At 40.2% G+C, this 19,917-nt stretch overlaps 1 protein-coding gene across 1 annotated transcript; it reads left to right on the top strand.

Moving 5' to 3' along the window:
- Nucleotides 1-1,307: 1,307 nt before the first annotated feature.
- On the top strand, nucleotides 1,308-19,716 carry pkd2 (polycystic kidney disease 2). Its single transcript, XM_020917759.2, has 15 exons — nucleotides 1,308-2,293; nucleotides 2,375-2,488; nucleotides 4,735-4,868; nucleotides 5,430-5,680; nucleotides 7,480-7,704; nucleotides 10,131-10,359; nucleotides 11,943-12,113; nucleotides 12,184-12,365; nucleotides 13,802-13,922; nucleotides 14,063-14,161; nucleotides 15,244-15,365; nucleotides 15,454-15,571; nucleotides 16,929-17,092; nucleotides 18,084-18,231; nucleotides 18,917-19,716. The coding sequence occupies exons 1-15, from the start codon at nucleotides 1,885-1,887 to the stop codon at nucleotides 19,121-19,123; spliced, it is 2,694 nt and encodes an 897-aa protein (XP_020773418.1). The 5' UTR covers nucleotides 1,308-1,884; the 3' UTR covers nucleotides 19,124-19,716.
- Nucleotides 19,717-19,917: the final 201 nt, after the last annotated feature.

Below are 19,917 nucleotides of genomic sequence, written 5' to 3' on the forward strand. Positions count from 1 at the left end.
TCCCGGCAAATGTAACCAAAACCACTGATTTGTCCTATTTTTGTACAAGAACTGTCTCAGCTGTCCCTAATTTTGACCAATCTGATCCCTGCCAACACTAAAGAGAGGAATAAACTGTCATTTGTTTAGGTAAAATACAAAAAAGCTGCTCAAAAACGACCAAAACACAAAGAAAATGTGACTATACTGGTTCATATGTTAATCATCAATGGTGCCTGCATAACAATTTTCTTTAATTAGGGACTTAATTCACAAATTTATTTTAAAGTTCTGGTCACTCTAGGCAACGTGTAATGTAATAAGTAGAGAAAAATCATCTTTTGCCCCCATCTTGAATCACATTCTAGTATCTGAAAACTAGACGCAACAAATTATTGGTACATGTCTCACAAAATGCACAATGGTGCTAAAATCTCCCATTATATCCTTATATGAGAATGAAGGCTGCAAAGACTGACAGAATAATAAACAATAGAGGTTAGGTTAAATGTTCAGGCCCATTTGCCAAAAACATGGACAAATATGCCTTTATATAGGCATATTACACACAGGGATAAATGAGGAGTGTTTATGTTGGTACTGTATTGTCTTGGACCGGCACCAAGAGGTAAATGATGCTCTGCAGACTGGCAAATTGACAGAGCAGTGCTCTTAACAAGCTCCCACAGACTCCAATGACCTGCATCAACATTCTCAGACCTGCTTCCTGATGCAGATATCATTAAAAAAATAAAACTTAAAGTACCCTCACATGTGCAGATCCTGATGAAAGGCGTCTTTGCATGTGAGAGGGCAGTAAAGACAGGATCCTATAGCCAATGCAAAAGAGAAGTTGTTCTTCTCTCAGGATCAGGAGGGCAGGCTGCTGTTCAACAGGATTAGGTCACAGGAGCACACACACACACACACACACACACACACACACACAGAGCACAGTCTGTCTACGGCACAGACACAGATTTATCTTTAAAGCCACAGGAAAAGGAACATGAAAAGTCTTACTGTTTAATAGGCAACTGTATGTCATAATGTTTCCTTTTTACTGTTCCTGTGTGTTTATATTCATGCTGAATAGTCCTAAACTCTATGTAGGCCATGGACCTGGTCTAAGTGGCTCGTGCATTATGCTGCTCTGATGACATCATTGGCTGGTTGTCATAGTAACCACAGACCAAAACACGAGGCTTTTTAAACTGCGAAACCTCAGTTTTCTTTACATTTAGCTCCAAGAAATGTCGTTATCTAATTAATTCATTCATTAATTTCTAGATCTAAACACAAGAAAACCTAAAATTAACTTAAACAAGACCAAATTCTTTCTCTGCAAAATGTAGGCAACTTTTTCTTGCCAAACTTTAAGACCCGTTCGCGTGTTTGGAAGTGGTCTTAATTCATCCAAGGGAAATACTTTAGAGCGGTTTAGCTCTCAGACAGTCTCTGGTTTAGCTCCACAGTTTCCATAGATGTTTCCAGTCTCACCGCGACGCCATGACTCCTGATGTAACCTGAGCCCTTCAAAGAAACACGGACTTTTGGGGGAACAGTTCAAGAACAAGATGGCTGTCCTGCAGCTGGAAGACTAACTTTCTCCGACCACTTAAACTTTACTTTTTGCTTAGAAAATGTAAACTAGCGAGTGCTGATATTGTTTATTAGTTAAGATTGAATCAAGCGACAAAAGCCACTTTCTCTGGACGCTATGGATGCTTTGTGAGTTTGCTGAGGCTCAGATTTGCTGCTGGATGTAGGAGCAGCGCATCGCATTTAGAAAACAGTTTTTTGTGAGTTTTTTGCGTTGACGTTTTACTAAACCACCAGTCCAACACTAACGGAAATGCTTTAAAGAGTTCGTATTTGGGTAAAACTAAAATAATCATTTGGACTATGAGTTCATCCCGAGTCAGACCACAGCAGCCTGCGCAGAGCCCCGCGGCCAGGTCCCCGCACAAACTGGACTCTAACGAGGGCATAGAGATGGAGAACATCCAGCATCAAGACCTGGGGCTCGGGGGAGTCATCGGGACCCCATCACCTCCGTCCAGACAAGCGTGGAGCCGGGACAACCCAGGCTTTGAACCCGAGGATGAGATCATGAAAGCGGACTGGCCTCCATCGAGCCCCGGGCGCAGATCCGCCTCCACGGCCTCCAGCAGCAGCTGCAGCAGCGGCCTGGGCAGCTTCACCGGCGGCGCGAACGGCCACATGCCCCGAGGAGCCATGTACCCTACTCCCACTGTGGACAACCAGGACAGACACCCGAGCTGCATGAAGCTCATACTGCACAAGATCAGAGGTAATCCTGCGAGTATTTACTGTCTCCTGGCCCAATTACAACACTGACCCACTCTCACCTTTTTGCTTTTTGCATTTTCAGTTTTGTGGGGCACGGAGCTGATGGAGGACAGTGACAGCAGCAGGGAAAGATATCTGTGGAACATCTTGAGGGAAATGCTCACATATATTGCATTCCTCATCACTCTTTGTATCTGTGAGTAAACAACCCTGTAAACTTCCAAACGCATCAACAGATTTTAGAGTCAGTATTTATCATGTGGTCTTTTTTTTTTTTTTTTTTTGCACAGCTGGTAATTTTTTGTTATGTTTTGGCTGTACTATATGATTTGAACCGTAAAAGCTTAAATTAATAACTGCTATGACTCATTACAGATGCAAACTAAGCACTTAAGTATTAAGTCTGTGATTTATCTAGTGCAGCCCAGGATTATTTAACATTATTGAAGATTTAGAATAGTGTTTATGGTACAGTCTTCTCATTTATCATCTATATTTACTTCAGCAATATATCAGACTTCAAAATTTGTTATTGTAACAGGCCTATTAACAGACTATGTACTCTCATGACATGTTTATAAACACAAGAAGACGCGTAATAATCAAGATAAAAATCAGAGCAACACATGCCAGAGGTACAGAGTTTTGCCTTAAGCTGCAAAGAATCGCGTCTAATTGTGGTTTGGGGTGGATCAGGAAACGGTTTCCTGGTAAAGACTCCTCAATTTAAGTACGCCAACAGAGCATAACTATTAAATGTAATTTCCAGACCTAGTCACAGTTGAGTAGGTCACTGTTCACAAGCTCGACTCAGACTTAGACAAACTTTATTGATCCACAAAGTGATCTGTTATCTGCTATATAAGAGCGAATTGTTGTACAGTTGTAAGGAGTATTATCTGTCCCATGAGAGTGAATTGTTGTACAGTTGTAGGGAGTATTATCTGCTACATAAGGCTGAGTTGTTGTACAGTTGTAGGGAGTATTATCTGTTACATAAAGGTGAGTTGCTGTACAGTTGTAGGGAGTATTATCTGTCCCATGAGAGTGAATTGTTGTACAGTTGTAGGGAGCATTATCTGTTACATAAGGGTGAGTTGTACAGTTGTAAGGAGTATTATCTGTCCCATGAGAGTGAATTGTTGTACAGTTGTAGGGAGCATTATCTGTTACATAAGGCTGAGTTGTACAGTTGTAAGGAGTATTATCTGTCCCATGAGAGTGAATTGTTGTACAGTTGTAGGGAGTATTATCTGCTACATAAGGCTGAGTTGTTGTACAGTTGTAGGGAGTATTATCTGTTACATAAAGGTGAGTTGCTGTACAGTTGTAGGGAGTATTATCTGTTCCATGAGAGTGAATTGTTGTACAGTTGTAGGGAGCATTATCTGTTACATAAAGGTGAGTTGTTGTACAGTTGTAGGGAGTATTATCTGTTCCATGAGAGTGAATTGTTGTACAGTTGTAGGGAGCATTATCTGTTACATAAAGGTGAGTTGCTGTACAGTTGTAGGGAGTATTATCTGTTCCATGAGAGTGAATTGTTGTACAGTTGTAGGGAGCATTATCTGTTACATAAGGGTGAGTTGTACAGTTGTAAGGAGTATTATCTGTCCCATGAGAGTGAATTGTTGTACAGTTGTAGGGAATATTATCCATTACATAATGGGCAGCAGTAGCTCAGTTGGTAGAGCATTCGCCCACTGATTTGAAGGTTGGTGGTTGGATTCCAGCTCTCGACATAAACATCACAGGTTGAGCGGTCAGATCCACTGACCCACAGGTTTGGCTGGTGTGATTCCAGCTCCCACAGATGAATGCTGCCGTTGTGTCCTTGGGCAAGACACTTAACCCACCTTGCCCACAGTGTGTGAATGTGTGTGTGAATGGGTGAGTGGTTCCTTGTTGTAAAGTGCCTTGAAGGTGGAAAAGCGCTATAGAAAAATGTGACCATTTACCAACTGTTGCACAGTTGTAGGGAGTATTATCTGTTACACAAGAGCGAGTTGTTGCACAGTTGTAGGGAGTATTATCTGTTACACAAGAGCGAGTTGTTGCACAGTTGTAGGGAGTATTATCTGTTACATAAGAGCGGGTTGTTGCACAGTTGTAGGGAGTATTATCTGTTACATAATAGCGTGTTGTCGCACAGTTGTAGGGAGTATTATCTGTTACACAAGAGCGGGTTGTTGCACAGTTGTAGGGAGTATTATCTGTTACATAAGAGCGGGTTGTTGCACAGTTGTAGGGAGTATTATCGGTTACACATGGGTGAGTTGCTGTACAGTTGTAGGGAGTATTATCAGCTACATAAGGGTGAGTTGCTGTACAGTTGTAGGGAGTATTATCTGTCACATAAGGGCGAGATGTTGCACAGTTGTTGGGAGTATTATCTGTTGCACCTTTAAAATTTAATGTATTTTCTGATTAAATCCTCCACAGTGACATACGGGATGGTCAGTGCTAATATGTATTACTACACCAAAGTCATGTCTCAACTTTTCCTGGACACACCACTGTCTGCTGGAGATCCGGCAACGTTTAGAAATCTTGCCACCATGGATGATTTCTGGAAGGTAAAAACACTACACAATTTTAATAAATAATACAATAAAAATACTGAAAGGGCTCATATTACGCTATTTTCTGATCTATGTTATAATGTTGTTTCCTCGTCAAAAACATCTGGGATTGTATTTTGTTTCATTCACACATTTTTTAACACACAAATCCTGCATATTTAGGCTGCTTTCTTCTCAAAACAAAACAAAAACACTCTGTTCCACCTTGTGACATCATGTCGTAATACAGGAAGTGCTCCACTGTGTTTTAAACTCCATACACCTTCATTAGACTCATTTGGATGATTTCAGACCTGGAATTACCAATCTCTACTGAACTAAAGCTGATAATTTTAAAACTTCATGACATCACAAGGTGGAACAGAGCATTTTGAGCTTTGGAAATGTACTCAGACTAATAATAAAAGATTGCTCAAACATGTGTGAATGAAACAAAACACAACTCCAGGTCTGTTTTTGATTATTTAAAAACATTCTAACATGGCTTAAAGGAGTAATATAGGACATTCAATTATAGTTACAGTATAAAGCCACTTTGTTTTTCTCCATTTTTAGTTCACAGAAGGACCCTTTCTAAACGGCATGTACTGGGACGTGTGGTACAATAACAAAAGCCTGTCGACCAATCAGAGCCTTATTTACTATGAGAACCTCCTCCTTGGCGTCCCCCGACTGAGACAGGTCAAAGTGCGCAACGAGTCCTGCTCCGTTCACGAGGACCTCCGAGACATAGTCCAGGACTGCTACGACATGTACACCATCAGCAATGAGGACACAGCTTCATTTGGACCCAAGAATGGAACAGCGTAAGTAAAAATATTGTAATAATTTTAAAGTGCTGTCAGTCTTTAGTCATTTTAGTTGACCAGAATTTGTATTACTGTATTTTTCGGACTATAAATCGCTCCAGAGTATAAGTCGCACCAGCCAAAAGTGTGTAGTGAAGAAGAAAAAAACATATATAAGCCGCACTTTTTGGAGGAAATTTATTTTATGAAATCAGGGACCAGAAACCGACATTTCATCTTGAAAGTCAAGTTATAGTAAAAACAACAGAACAGAGAACAACAGATTGTTAACGTCACATATGAACAGTTCTTCAGATAACTATAACATAAACAAAAGAACAGAACAAGTTTACCAAACTCTCCATCTCACTCCAAATCACTAAATCCATTCAATTCTTCATCCTCTGTGTCACTTCTGAGCAACTCCACAACCTCTGGAGGTAAACAGAGCGCCGCTTCCTCTTCTGTGTCTTCTGTCGTCAGACTCAGCATCAGTTCCAGTTAGAATTATTCCGGCCTTTCTGAATCCCGACAGGATGGTTTCAGTTTCACTGAAGTTCAGGCTTTGTCCATCCATCCAGTGACTTCCAGGAAAGTTGCATAGCGCACCTGTCCGGTTGCTGTGAAGCTGTGTTCTCCGTCCCCGCTTTTTGCCAGTCCCTCACAAGTTTCTCGCTCACTCGAAACTTTCTTTCTGTTGCTCGATTATCATTTTCGGCTGCATATTTCACTACTTGTAGCAGGACAGCGTCTTTTTCTGCAGGAGACATGCGCAGTAAGGCGCCAAATAACAGTTGTTCAGAAGTAATGGTAGTAGCAAATACTGGCACACAAGCCTAGAGCGCCCTCTCGAGGCTCTCAGTGTCAAAATTTGAATACATAAGTAGCACCAAGTATGAGTCACAGGACCACCAAAACCATGAAAAAAAGTGTGACTTAAAGTCCAAAAAATACAGTAGTTAACTTCATTTTATTTAGATTATAAGGATTTTTATGACACAACAGCAGAAAAAAGAAGGTGTGAAGTGAGTTGGTTAAAGACTTGGTAGTGAATTGAGTTTAATCTGTGTTTTTACTTATAAACCACACACTGGACATGGCTAATCTGCTAGCCGACGCTTTCCAAATAGGAAGTAAGCATGGGCGCGCTTCTGACTCCATTGACTCTGGCTCCAATTGACTTCACATTGAAAAACTGTCGCTCCCCTCTTTATTACTGCTGTCATTTTGGTCTAAAAATGTTTGTATTAACCCGCTTTATATGATCCTGTTGCTTTTACTTTGCGATTTTATCTGTAAATCAGTTCCTGTTCTTGATATCGAGTTCCAGACTCACCCCAATAACTGTTAGCCTCAGTGAGCTTCATTTGACTGAGCCGAATGCTATGGGTGAAGTCACACTCCCTTAGTCCACTTCTTTATACAGTCTGTTTCTTAGTACTTTTTAGTATACATTGTTGTTTTTGCCTGAACTTCCATGCAGGTGTAGTCTTGTGAGTGCAGTTTGGATCAGATACATTGAGATACACAATAGTTTTGAGAGCTTTTTTATTTATTTATTTTATTTAAACAAGGACAGTGCACAGAAAACATTAATCAGCAGAGAGAAAAGATGCTCTTTGCCAGATTTAACTACAAGCTACTTTCCACCTGCAGTCCTTGGGCAGGTACAAAATACATTAAAGAAACTATTTACATATTTTTAAGACGACTAATCGATCCCCAAGACATGTCTGAAGTCGACCTAGAAATTCTTTAGTCGAATACAGCTACAGCTACAGGTCTTCAAATTAGGTTTTGTTTTGTTTTTGTTTCAGATTTGTGCACACTACAGAAAGTGACATGAACAGCAGCAGTTACTGGGGTCAAGTCTCAAAATACGGAGGTGGAGGATTTTACCAGGACCTGTCCCGCACCAAAGGGGAGTCCTCGCGTCAATTACTATATCTGAAACAAAACTCGTGGCTGGACAGAGGCACCCGAGCTGTATTCCTCGACTTCTCTGTCTACAACGGCAACATCAACCTCTTCTGCATCATCAGGTAAGAATCATAAGGTTTGTTTTTTTTTGCTAAATTGTGAATATATGTTTAATTGTATTTTATTTATATCATGTTATAATGTTGTTGCTTCATCATAAACACGCTTGAAGAGGTTTTAGACGTCATCCATGCATGTTTGAGCAATTCAGAAAAGGCAAGTTTATTTGTATTGCACAGTTCGTACACAAAGTAATTCAAAGTGCTTTACAGAATAAGAAATGCATTAAGATCACAATAAAAACAAATCAAAACATACATAATCATCATAAAATTAAAAAGAGAGAGACATTAAATTAGAGAAATGAGTGCAGAATGAAAAATGAAAATCTTTCAGTCACATGCAGCACTGTTTTTGGATTTAGTCAAAAGTAGAATCCCGTCTCACATCTTCAGGAAGACTGTTCCAGGTTTTAGCTTCATGAATCTAAAACGCAGACTTCCCGTGTTTAGTCCTGACTCTGGGCACCAGCAGGAGGCTGGTCCCTGAGCTCCTCCAGTGCGAGATGGTTCATACGACACTAACATGTCAGAGATGTACTTTGTTGCTTGGCCATGGAGAGACTTGTACACAAACAGAGTCGCTTTATTAAAGAGACAGTCCGGAATTTTGGACGTAGGACCTCATTTCCTAGTGAGTCAGAGTGTTGGAGACGTGTGGAGACACTTTTTTAAATATTCCATCCAGTCCTTGTATTTGCAGAGGTCGCTGGTGCTAGGTTAGTGCATGTCAATGGCCATAGTTATCCTGCCACTAAAAACAGTCTTACCCACTCCACAAAACACCCAAAACAAAACTATTGTTACACCAGACTGTCAATGTAAATGTCTGTGTTGATAGAATAATTTTAGAAGTAAATCCAACATTGCATTTGAAGGATTTATGTCTGAGCAGCAGCAGTGAGTTGTACTTTGTGATAAAAAGCTCAGCAGCGGCGGACTGATATCACCTAACACCTATCTTACCGGCAAAGTAAAATTCCGCTGCTGCTTAGAAAATAGTCCCTCAACATGTGACGATTCATGTGATGCAAGGTTAGTTTTATTTCAAATATTATTCTGTCAACACAGACATTTACATCGACACTCCGGCATAATAACAGATTTGTGTAGTAGTTTCATTTGCTGCTTGTGTTGTGATAGCGCTCTGAAGGGGGAGTGACTTAAAGCTGTCAATATCACACATACACACACTGAAATTAAATGTCATTATAAAGTAGTTTCATACAGTACTCATACTCACTCATTTCTTACAGTGTTGTCCTTTCAAGCCCTGAATAAAAACAGAAAACAAAACTATTTGAATCTCACACAAATGGAAAATCTAACCCAGAAAATCATCCTTAGCGTCATTATATTTTGTTTATTTTGATGAAGTTTATCATTTTACCACCTGATTAGACTAATAAAAATAGATGACACCTCTATGCCAGATAAATGCCTTCCTTGTGTGTACATTTTTGGTTTTGTTTTCTGGGTTGATGACTTGGGTAGAGAGAGCGCTGCTATCTGTATTTTTATATAATAGGCTAATAAAAAATACAGGAAATAGTGGTGAGTTCAAAGTAGCACTATGATTCATATTTACCACAGGTCCTATCCCATACACCCAAGTAATAATCACATATTACAACATCGACACCAGTCTGCTTTAAAGATCCTATATTACTCTAAATTACTCTTGGGATATTTTTTTATATACATAAGTATAATTATTTTATTTTTTAATATAGAGATTGTAGAACAGCTGGAGATATACTTTATTTTTTATACATTTATATTTTTTCTTTGCCTTATTTCATGTTCAAAGTGTATTTTATTCATTTAATGTTTTATACATCGCAAAACTGCTCTAAGGTACATATTTGTAGCTTATATTTATTTTCAGTTTTAAAGTTTTGCGTAAATTATCAATAACAAAGTGTTTTTGAGAGAGAGAAATGCAAGAATAAATGCATCCTGTAACTAAAAAATAATCATTTGAATAATCGTGATTTCAATATTGACTAAAATAATCGTGATAATGATTTTTTCCACAATCGAGCAGCCCTAAGTCTACGTCTCCAAAGCTCAAAATGCTCTGTTCCACCTTGTGATGTCATTAAGCAGCTATATTTTACTTTTTGTTCAGTAAAGATTGGCAATCCCAGATGTGAAATTATTCAAATGATTCTAGTGAATGTATGGAGTTTAAAAACACAGTGGAGCACTTCTTGTATTACCACATGACATCACAAGCTGAGAGTTTGAGAGAAGAACTTAGCCTAAATATTCAGGGTTTGTGTGTTAAACATGTGTGAATGAAACAAAACTCCTGGTATATTTTTGATAAGAAAACAACATTTTAACATAGATCAGAAAATAGCGTAACATGGGCCCTTTAATCTAATGCTAAACTATCTCATTTTCTTCTTCTTCTTCTTCATCAGGTTGTTGGCGGAGTTCCCTGCCACCGGCGGGGTCGTGACCTCTTGGCAGTTTCAGACGGTGCGTTTGATCAGATACGTGACGAGCTGGGACTATTTTGTGGGCATGTGTGAGATCGCGTTCTGCCTGTTCGTCCTTTACTACGTGGTGGAGGAAGCTCTGGAGATCCGCATCCACCGGCTCCATTACTTCAAAAGTCTGTGGAACTGCCTGGACGTCCTCATCGTCATGGTTTGTATAAATTATTGCACAATTTAAAGATGCAATATGTAACTTTTCTAGTGAGAGTCCTCAACCTGCTTCTTTTTTTACGCACATCTTTCCTGTATTAAAGGGCCAGTATTATGCTATGTTTTGATCTATTTTATACTTTTTCTCATTACAAACATATCAGGAGTTCAGTTTTGTTTCATTCACACATGTTTAAAGCGGTGTACAGACTGCGTGAACAAATCGCGTCAAGCATCCCTAGTTTGCCGCTTCACTTTTTTGAGTCATTCGCTTCATTCACGCGTCCAGGACCCTAGAGTTTGGCAATTTCGTTGCGCAAGTAAATCCGCTCTATTCGCCGTGTTCGCTCCAGAAGGATCAACTGCGGCTCATATATTACAACATGGAGACCAGTATGAACACTTTAAAGGTCCTGTATTACTTTAAATTTACACTTGTGAGCTTTTATTCATATTATAATGTTGTTATCTTCTCAAAACCTTACTTGAAAAAAATCTAGGAAACCGATTGCCTTGAAAAATCTGCCTAAAGTGGACTGTGAATCTAAAATTGAGCTACAAGCAATTCCTCAGTGTAGTGTACCTCAGTAAATTCCCCTTCAACTAACTAGGAACAGCAAGTTAAGTGTTAAATCCGCTCTATTCGCTGCATTTGCTCCAGAAAAATCAACTGCGACTGCGTGGTGTCCTCTGTGTTTGCTGTTTTCATTTGGAAAAAATGGCGGACTTGGACTGCATCGAGCGGGTTGACCGGACTGGGACCAGACCAGGACCAAACTGTGACCAGACAGGGACCAGAATAAAGGAGAGGGGGACAGAGACTGGTGTAGGTCTTGCTGTGTTGGCTCAGGCTGGTATCATATAATATCGGCTTGCTTCCCACGGCAACAATGAGTGTCTCCTCCATGTTGAATGGAAGTTCACGCCTGTCTCAGCAGTATACGTCACCAGAAAACGGCCCCTGATTGGTTGACATGACGCGAATATTTGCAAAAAGTTCAAAATTTTCAACTTTGGCGAATTTCGGAAGCCCCTCCTTTTTGGGAATTCGCACATCAACGCCAGTTTTGCAAATTCACGCTGCTCATTTCGCGTATTCACGTCGCTCAAAATGCTCATGTCTAATATTCTATGTGGCCGAAGTATTCTCAGATCAAAGCCCAAGCATCTTATGATATATGGGATCGCAAATATAATAGGGTTTCACATTAATATTACTCTTGTCGGAAAAGTGGAATGTTTGAAAAAATAGTAAAGTGCAGCTACTCCGACAATGAAAAAAAAAAAAAGATGAAGTAGTGGGACACTTGAAAAATAACGTTTATGCCACTGCTTTGACAATTAGACGTCAGTGTCTAAATAGCAGCATGTCGGAATAGCAGCATGTAACCCCCCTTCATGACATCACAAGGTGGAACGGACAGACTAATAATAAAGGATTACTCGAACGTGTGAATGAAACAAAACAAAACCAAAGATATGTTTTTGATGAGGGAACAACATTATGATCAGAAAATAGTGTGATATGTCCCCATTAAAACACAGCTCTTGGCAGTTTATTGAGTCGATTTTTGTGTGTTTTAGTTAAGCGTTGTCGCGATTATCATGAACATAACCAGAACAGCCATGGGGGGAAACCTTCTGAAGATCTTGCTGGAGAACCACACAGCTCATCCCAGTTTCGAGACCTTGGCAAACCTGCAGGTTCAGTACAACAACGTGGCTGCTGTCATCGTGTTCTTCTCTTGGGTTAAGGTAAAAAACGCTTTGATTTTCATGTTAAATTTTGCGTTTGAATGTTATAAAATTGTCGTATGCTCCGCAGCTCTTCAAATTCATCAACATAAACAAAACCATGAGCCAGCTCTCCAACACTATGTCTCGATGCGCTAAAGACCTGGTGGGGTTTGCCATCATGTTCTTCATCATTTTCCTGGCGTACGCGCAGTTGGCCTACTTGGTGTTTGGAACGCAAGTCGACGATTTTAGCACATTCCAGGACAGCATGTAAGAACAGTGCACACAAACAACCGATAGTTTGCGGCGAGATCACGCTGGGGGTGTTCTGCGTGTGTTTCTAGGGTGGAGTGTTCAGTAGTTACCATGGTGACGCAAACACAGCTCAAAGAAGTTTTAAGATGGTCTGAAAACTCAAGAAAAAAATACAAAATGGATTTAAACAGCACATTTTCAGGAGCCTGTGATCAATACGAGTGTCCATGGCTCTGTTTAGGAGTTTGATTTTACGCAAAAAACACGAGCGTGACTAACGTTTATTTATTACACCTATTTTATCCGTTTCGCATTGGCTCCCCGTTCATTTTAGACTTGATTTTAAAATTTTGTTTGTTTTTAAAGCACTTCATGGACTGGCCTTAAGGTACATATCAGACCTCATTGTTCCTCCACTGAGGTCTGAGGTCTGAGGTCCAGCTCCAACTTGTCGTCCCAAAAATGAGACTCAAAAGTCGGGGTGACCCTGGGGCGATCCTGAGGTGACTCTGGGGTGACCGGGCCTTTTCTGTGGTCAGCCCCAAACTTTGGAACGCTTTCCCCCCTCACATTAAGACGCCCCTTCAGTCGATTCTTTTAAGTCTCGTTTAAAAACCAGGGTTACAATGGTCATGGAAATCCTGGAAAAGTCATGGAATTTTGTAAATTCAATGAAAGTTTTGGAAAAGTCATGGGATTTTAGTATCTCTTTCACACCACTGCAGTGTTCTGTTAAGTTATCATTAGGCTATACTGATTTTTTCTGCACGTCTGCGCCTTTTGTTTAAAAGAGACGACAATAAATGCACTGACAGGATTTTGAATGTTAAAAAACTATAACACCAAACCATAAAGTGAGTGGAAAGGGTTAACAGTTCATATTTCGCCCTAAAAGTATAATAAATTCTACACATGTAGGTGCTGTAAAGTCATGGAAAATTCAATTTAGGTCATAAAAAAGTCATGGAAAAGTTTTGAATTTTTGTCAGTGAAAAAGAGTGAGAACCCTGAAAAACACACTTTTACTCACCGGCTTTTAACACGGCCTGAGAACTGTGAGGTCCTCTGACTGTTTTTTATTGATTTTAATAGCTATTTTACTTTAGCTATTGTACTTAAAATGTACAGAGTAACGCTCGTTTGCTTGTGACCGTCATGTTGTGTCAGGAGGACTTTTTTAAGAGCACAAATCAGTTCACCTGCTTAGTTACGCTCACTCTTTTGTTAAAAATAAAACACCTAAACAGGATCATGAACCCTCAATCGCTACTGAAAATGTGTTGTTTAACATTTTGTATTTTTGTCTTGAATTTTAAAACTTATTTAGCTTCAAAAAATATGCATTACACACCCAACGTGAAGTCTTTTCAAAGTGTCAATACTCATTGTGTACGTGGCAGTATCTAATAAAATAGCAATAATGTGTTGTTTTTTTTCTTTTTGTTTTTCAGTTTTACTCAGTTCCGCATTATCCTGGGCGACTTTGACTTTTCAGAAATCGAGGAGGCAAACCCAGTGCTTGGACCGCTCTATTTCACCACCTTTGTGTTTTTTATTTTTTTTATTCTCCTGGTAAGTGCTGAGTACAATATCGCTTTTCAGTTTATGTCATGATGAGGGATATTTTGAAATTCCACATTCATTTATTTATTTATCTATTTTATTTTATTCAAAGTCTCTGTGACAAACCACCTGTGATTTGTTTTTTCCAGAATATGTTCCTGGCCATCATTAATGACACTTACTCAGAAGTGAAGGCGGACATGTCGCAGCAGAGGTCTGAGATGGAGATGACAGATCTCATTAAGAAGGTAATTAACTCCTCCTAAAGACATTAAACACATTCTTTATCATTATTATTAGTTTGTACGACCATAAACGAAAGCAAAACTGGCATCTTTAAGAAACGAAGATAAGAACTAAAAAAAAGTGATTGTATTCCAGTCCGTGTATCATTCGTTCATTTGTTTTTCATAATAAAACCAAAAAAGGATAAAAACAACAGTTTTCTTCCTTTTTTGTCTCCAAAACCAAAATGAAAAAATTATTAGTAACAATTGTTTTTTTCAGTTTTCGATTTTGTGTTTAAATGAATAATGGAAAAAACAGATAATGATTGTTTCTTGTTTCCATGACTTAAACTGCGATGTTGGACTTTAACGCCGCATACGGACTGAACCCGGACTAAACCAGGTCTGAGACCAGGACCGGAACCAGACCGGGACTAAGACCAAGGACTTAGACCGGGACCAGACCAGAACTTGAGACCAGGACTGAGACTGGGAACAGGACCAGGACTGAGACCAGGACTAAGACCGGGACCAGACCAAGACTGCGACCATGAACGAGGCCGGGACCAGACCAGGACCAGAGCGTGATTGAGACCGGGACTGAGACCATGACCAAACCGGGCCTGAGACGGGGACCAGACCAGGACTGAGGCCAGGGCCAGACTGGGACCAGACTGGGACTGAGACTGGGACCAGATCAGGACTGAAAACGGTTTAGTCCTGGTTTAGTCTTGTTTTAGTTCTGGTTCAGTCCGGCATCACAGTTTAAGTCACGGAAACAGGAAACAGCTGTTATCCGTTTTTTCCATTATTCATTTAAACACAAAATCGAAAACTGAAAAAACAAATCGTGATCCATTTTTTTTTTGTTTTTGGAGACAAATAATGAAGGAAATAGTTGTTTTTTCATTTTCTTATTTTTTGTTTTATTTTGAAAAACAAATGAACAAATGATACACAGATTTTCTTACTTCATATATTTGATGATCTAAAATGTAGAAAGTACTAAAGATAAATAAAGAAAACATTGAACAGGATGGTGTGTCCAAACCTTTGACCTGTAGTGTATATCTGTAGTTTTTACTTGTTCACCTTTTTTCTAGGGCTGTAACAAAGCTCTGATGAAGCTGAGACTGAAGAAGACCACAGTTGACGATATCTCTGACAGTCTGCGGCAAGCTGGGGGCAAACTCAGTCTGGATGAACTCCGTCAAGATCTTAAGGGGTTAGTTTTTTTATTTTTATTTTTTCATGTTGGGAAAAAAAAAGTAATTACCACTAAGATAATATTATATATGTATTTTTTTTAACAGAAAAGGTCACACAGAGGCAGAAATTCAGGCGATCTTTGCCAAATATGACCAAGATGGCGACCAGGAGCTGACGGAGCATGAACACCAACAAATGAAAGACGATCTGGAGAAAGAGAGAGTGAGTAGATAAAAGTCATACACACTCACACTCTGGCCAAATTATAGACTGTATATGTAAATAGACATAGGTAACTGCTAGTCGCTGAGCACTTTGTATTGAAAAAACATCACCGCTCTCTCCGTAACTGCTTCGGTCATGCTCATTTTGGTCTTAAAATGTTCGTATTAATCCACTCTACACTGGTGTTCTTATTTCACTTTTTTGTCTGTAAATCAATTCCTATTCCTAATATGGAAATGTCTCCAAATTTGCCCCATAACTGCTACCCTCGATGAGCTTCATTTGACTGGAGCTGAACGATGTGGGCGACGTCACACTCCTTTAGTCCACTTCTGTATTAGGGATGGGACAATAAACAATAATAATTTATCGTGATTAAAAGGTTTGATAATAATTGTCTGGGGAATTTTATCTACAGTGGTCCCTCGTTTATCGCGGGGGTTATGTTCTAAAAATAATCCGCAACTTTATTTTTTTACAATTATTACATCTGTTTTAAGGCTGTAAAACCCCTCACCACACACTTTATACACTTTTCTCAGACAGGACAGTTACAACCCTTTTTACATCCTTCTTGAAACTTATTGCTGCTGTCGTCCTTTTCTTATTTTCCTCCTTCTTTATGTAACAAACCGAAGATTCAAAATTTATTTGGTAATGGCGCCCTACAGTTGCGTAACTTCTGGACACGCTGAAGGAAGATAGAAGTCCAACTTTTTGTGCGATGGTTTGCATCTTCCTCTGCCTTTTGGGTGCAACTGCAGGAGTCTTTGTCGGTGCAGAACGTTTCGTCGACATTGTGGGTTTTGTCGGGGAGAAAACTTGCAAACATACAGCACTTCAGAATCACACTGCAGTTGACAATGGTTTACAGTCCCTTAACCAATCAACAACCTCAAAAGGTGAACCGCATTACAGGTTTAGTCCTGGTTCACGCGTTATAGTCTATGATTGATGTTCTGTAGGTGATTATGAACGGTGTTAATGCTAATAACATGATTCCACATCATTATGAGTAAAAAAACATCAAATATTACTGATTACTGAGGGGTTTTTTAAAGGTAGGTAGGTGGGATTCATCACATCAATGACATCACGAATCGAGTACCCCCACTTTAAAAATCCTCACTACACCACTGACTATAAGAACAGTTTTACAAATATGGAGTTTATTCATTATTCAGTATTAAAAGTATAATTATTCATATCTATAATATTTTTAAATGTTCAGGAACTTAAATAATGATCTTGATATAATCGTTAATCACATTTATTTTGGTCGTGATAATTGTGGCACCAAATTTCATCATGGTCCCACACACAGAGCTGAGTGTGTCTGTTTCTCACACATTAGGAGGATTTGGATCTGGAGCGTAACTCTATGAGCCGACCAAGCACCGGGCGGAGCTTCCCTCGGACACAGGAGGACTCGGAGGAGGACGACGACGAGGACAGCGGTCACAGCTCTCGTCGCCGTGGCAGCAGCTCTGGGGGCGTGTCCTACGAGGAGTTTCAAGTGTAAGGAGCTCTTTCTGTTTAAAGGGCCCATCTCATGCAAAATCAACTTTTCAGACCATTCTACCTTCTAAGAGTGATGTGTGGGCCTTGTATATGTCACCGAAGTGGTTTTAAGATTGATTTGGCATTTTTAAAACAAATTGCAGAATATTTCTGCCACCTTCCCACATGACAACGAACTGAAGCTGCTACAACAATGACACGGCAGCTACACCTGTGATGGGTTTGACGTAGCAAAAAGCGCTTTGTACCTGCACATGTCCACCGATCCACCGCCTCTGCCCCGCCTCCACCTAAACAAAAGCGACAGCATAAGCTCATTGTTCTACACTCCAGTGTACATGATATAATAAGTTTATCTACTAGTGTTTATTAATACTTTACCAATCAGTAATGTTCAGCTGATGTCGACACGGTGCTTGAGCTTCCTGTACCTGAAAGTCCTCGTCCAATTCCAGGTCCAATACATGCGGCTGAACGCGCTGTATCACCGTGATGAATAAAAGATTATTCCTACCACTATCACGGTGCACGCCTGTCTCCCCCTCCCTCCCTGAGATGGTGGAGGAAGGGCGGCTCACTCGTCGCCTACGTCACGTTTGGAGTGCGGAGCCTATGCTTTCTCAGGACGGGCGGGGGGATGAGCAATAGTCGGTCTTTCATAGTTCCTGGTCTGTGACTGCCTCCAAGAAATCAGTAAGATTTCATAACTATTGTGTAATGAATGTTCTAAAACCCAGATTGTGCTTGTATATGTGCAGAAGATACAGTGTGAAAAGAGTTATTTTGCATGAGATGGGCCCTTTAAGTAAATTATAAGTGAGCTCTACATGAATGTGTGGTGTAGAGTTTTTCCTCATCGAGATATTTGTCTGTTTGTCTGGAATGTTTGACAGTATGGCATTAAACCTTTCTATCTTCATGGAGACCAAACCAGACAAAGTTAACCAGTCCAATTAAAACGATTGTAACGTGTGTTTGTGTTTCTCAGCCTGGTGAGGCGCGTGGACCGGATGGAGCACTCGATCGGCAGCATCGTGTCGAAGATTGATGCTGTGATTGTGAAGCTGGAGACCATGGAGAGGGCCAAGCTCAAAAGAAGAGACGTGCTCGGCAGACTGCTGGACGGAGTCATGGAGGTAACGCTTTTTATTCACATAGGTGCACTGTGTAACTTTTTGGTTAGGGTACGTCACCTGCTTGTGTCATTATGTCATTATTCTGCCTGGAATGTTCCTCAGTATGACACTAAACAGCTCTACCTCACATTTATTAAATTACAAGTAGTTTTATAGCTCAAAAATACCTAGAAAAACATGCATTCTAACGGTAAGCGGGGTTGCCTATCCACAGATCTGACCTGTAACTTAGCTTGGTTTGGTCTCCATGAAGACAGAACTGTTTAAAGCCACACTGTGAAACATTCCAGAGAAAGCAATAATGAAGAAAAGTTGCACAATCAAGTCTAAGATGTATAAAAATGGGTGGATTCTGGCTCCAGTGGCCTCTGCCAGTTTCAAGTACTATATGACATCACGCAGGACTGCCCTGATTACAGCAGTCAGGTGTTTCTTATACAAACGGCTGGCTGCAGGGCGGAGTTTGAAGTGTGGATAGACCAATCACACTATTCCTCCAGACTCCGCCCCTCCTCCTCCCTCTCCCCTTTAGTCCTCCAGGTACTGCCCCGTTTAGCAGCTCTTTGTGAAATATGGTTTCACGTGGAGTTTAGGTGTTCAGTCCCACTTTAAGTTAAATGAGTTATTTGCAGCAGAAACAGAATTTGTCCTGAAAGTCCTGAGTGCTTGTGTTGTTGTGCGGCAGGATGAGCGTCTGGGGCGGGACTCGGACGGGCACAGGGAGCAGATGGAGCGGCTGGTGCGAGAGGAGCTGGAGCGGTGGGAGTCTGATGATATGGCCTCACAGGTGAGCCACGCCCAGGCCGCGACACCAGTGGGTCCAAGGCCACGCCCCCCGTCCTCTCTGTCCACGGACGGGCCTGAAAGCACCCTCAGCAGTGGGCACGTGTGAAGGAGGAAACAACATCACTTTGCCATGGAAAAACTGAGCTGGACATTTTCCTGTATGAAGTAATAAGGGACACATAAACCGCCTTTTGCACAGTGCGCTCACTGAAAGAAACACACTTCTGTTCTCCTCAGACTGCTCTGCACTATGAGCGCATTTGGAAAAGTCTCTCTTGGGAGAAGTAGAGAGAATATGAAGGATGTAAATGCTGAATTATGAAGGTATTGTATATTTGGTACTATGCAATCTTTACCATAGAAATGTTTCGTCATAGAGAGTGTGCTCAGCAGCTTTCAGTATCTTCACATAATTATGAGCGTTCCACCAAAAGCCATTTGTCTGAATGTTAATGTTTGATCTTTAACTTACATTAGGTACGAGTGTGGCACTTTGTCATGTTTACTCACCTTCTGTTCACCTTAAGCTTCTGTTACAGCTTATTACGCATTTCTGATACATATTGTAACATTAAACAAACTTCAGTTTGGAGTGCATCTAGTGTTCATGGGAAACCCATGCATTTATTTTTTAATTGTGCCTTATTTTTTATAACGCAGTTTTTATCTATTACACCAATAAAGTAATAATACCTATTATTTGAATGTGTTTAGTCTGTTCTTATCCTGCATTACACAAAATTGACTCGTGAACTTTTAACCATGTTATAATGCAGTTACCTACCTGGAGATGTGTTTTGTTTCATTCACTCAATCAACACAAACTCTGCGTATTCAGGCATGTTTGTTTGTGATGAGGAAACAACATAATAAGAAAATAGTGCTGCATGGACTCTTTAA

This window comes from Boleophthalmus pectinirostris, unplaced genomic scaffold (genome assembly GCF_026225935.1).
Source record: "Boleophthalmus pectinirostris isolate CB_2022bp ecotype Guang Dong unplaced genomic scaffold, ASM2622593v1 HiC_scaffold_22, whole genome shotgun sequence".
Taxonomy (NCBI): Eukaryota; Metazoa; Chordata; class Actinopteri; order Gobiiformes; family Gobiidae; genus Boleophthalmus; species Boleophthalmus pectinirostris.

Bases quoted from the DNA above. Each gene is read 5' to 3' on its own strand.
- pkd2 (XM_020917759.2), top strand. From the start codon at position 1,885: ATGAGTTCATCCCGAGTCAGACCACAGCAGCCTGCGCAGAGCCCCGCG. The intron at 15,366-15,453 runs GTTAGTTTTTTT...TTTTTTTAACAG, and splicing joins CTCCGTCAAGATCTTAAGGG to AAAAGGTCACACAGAGGCAG. The intron at 17,093-18,083 runs GTAAGGAGCTCT...TGTGTTTCTCAG, and splicing joins TCCTACGAGGAGTTTCAAGT to CCTGGTGAGGCGCGTGGACC.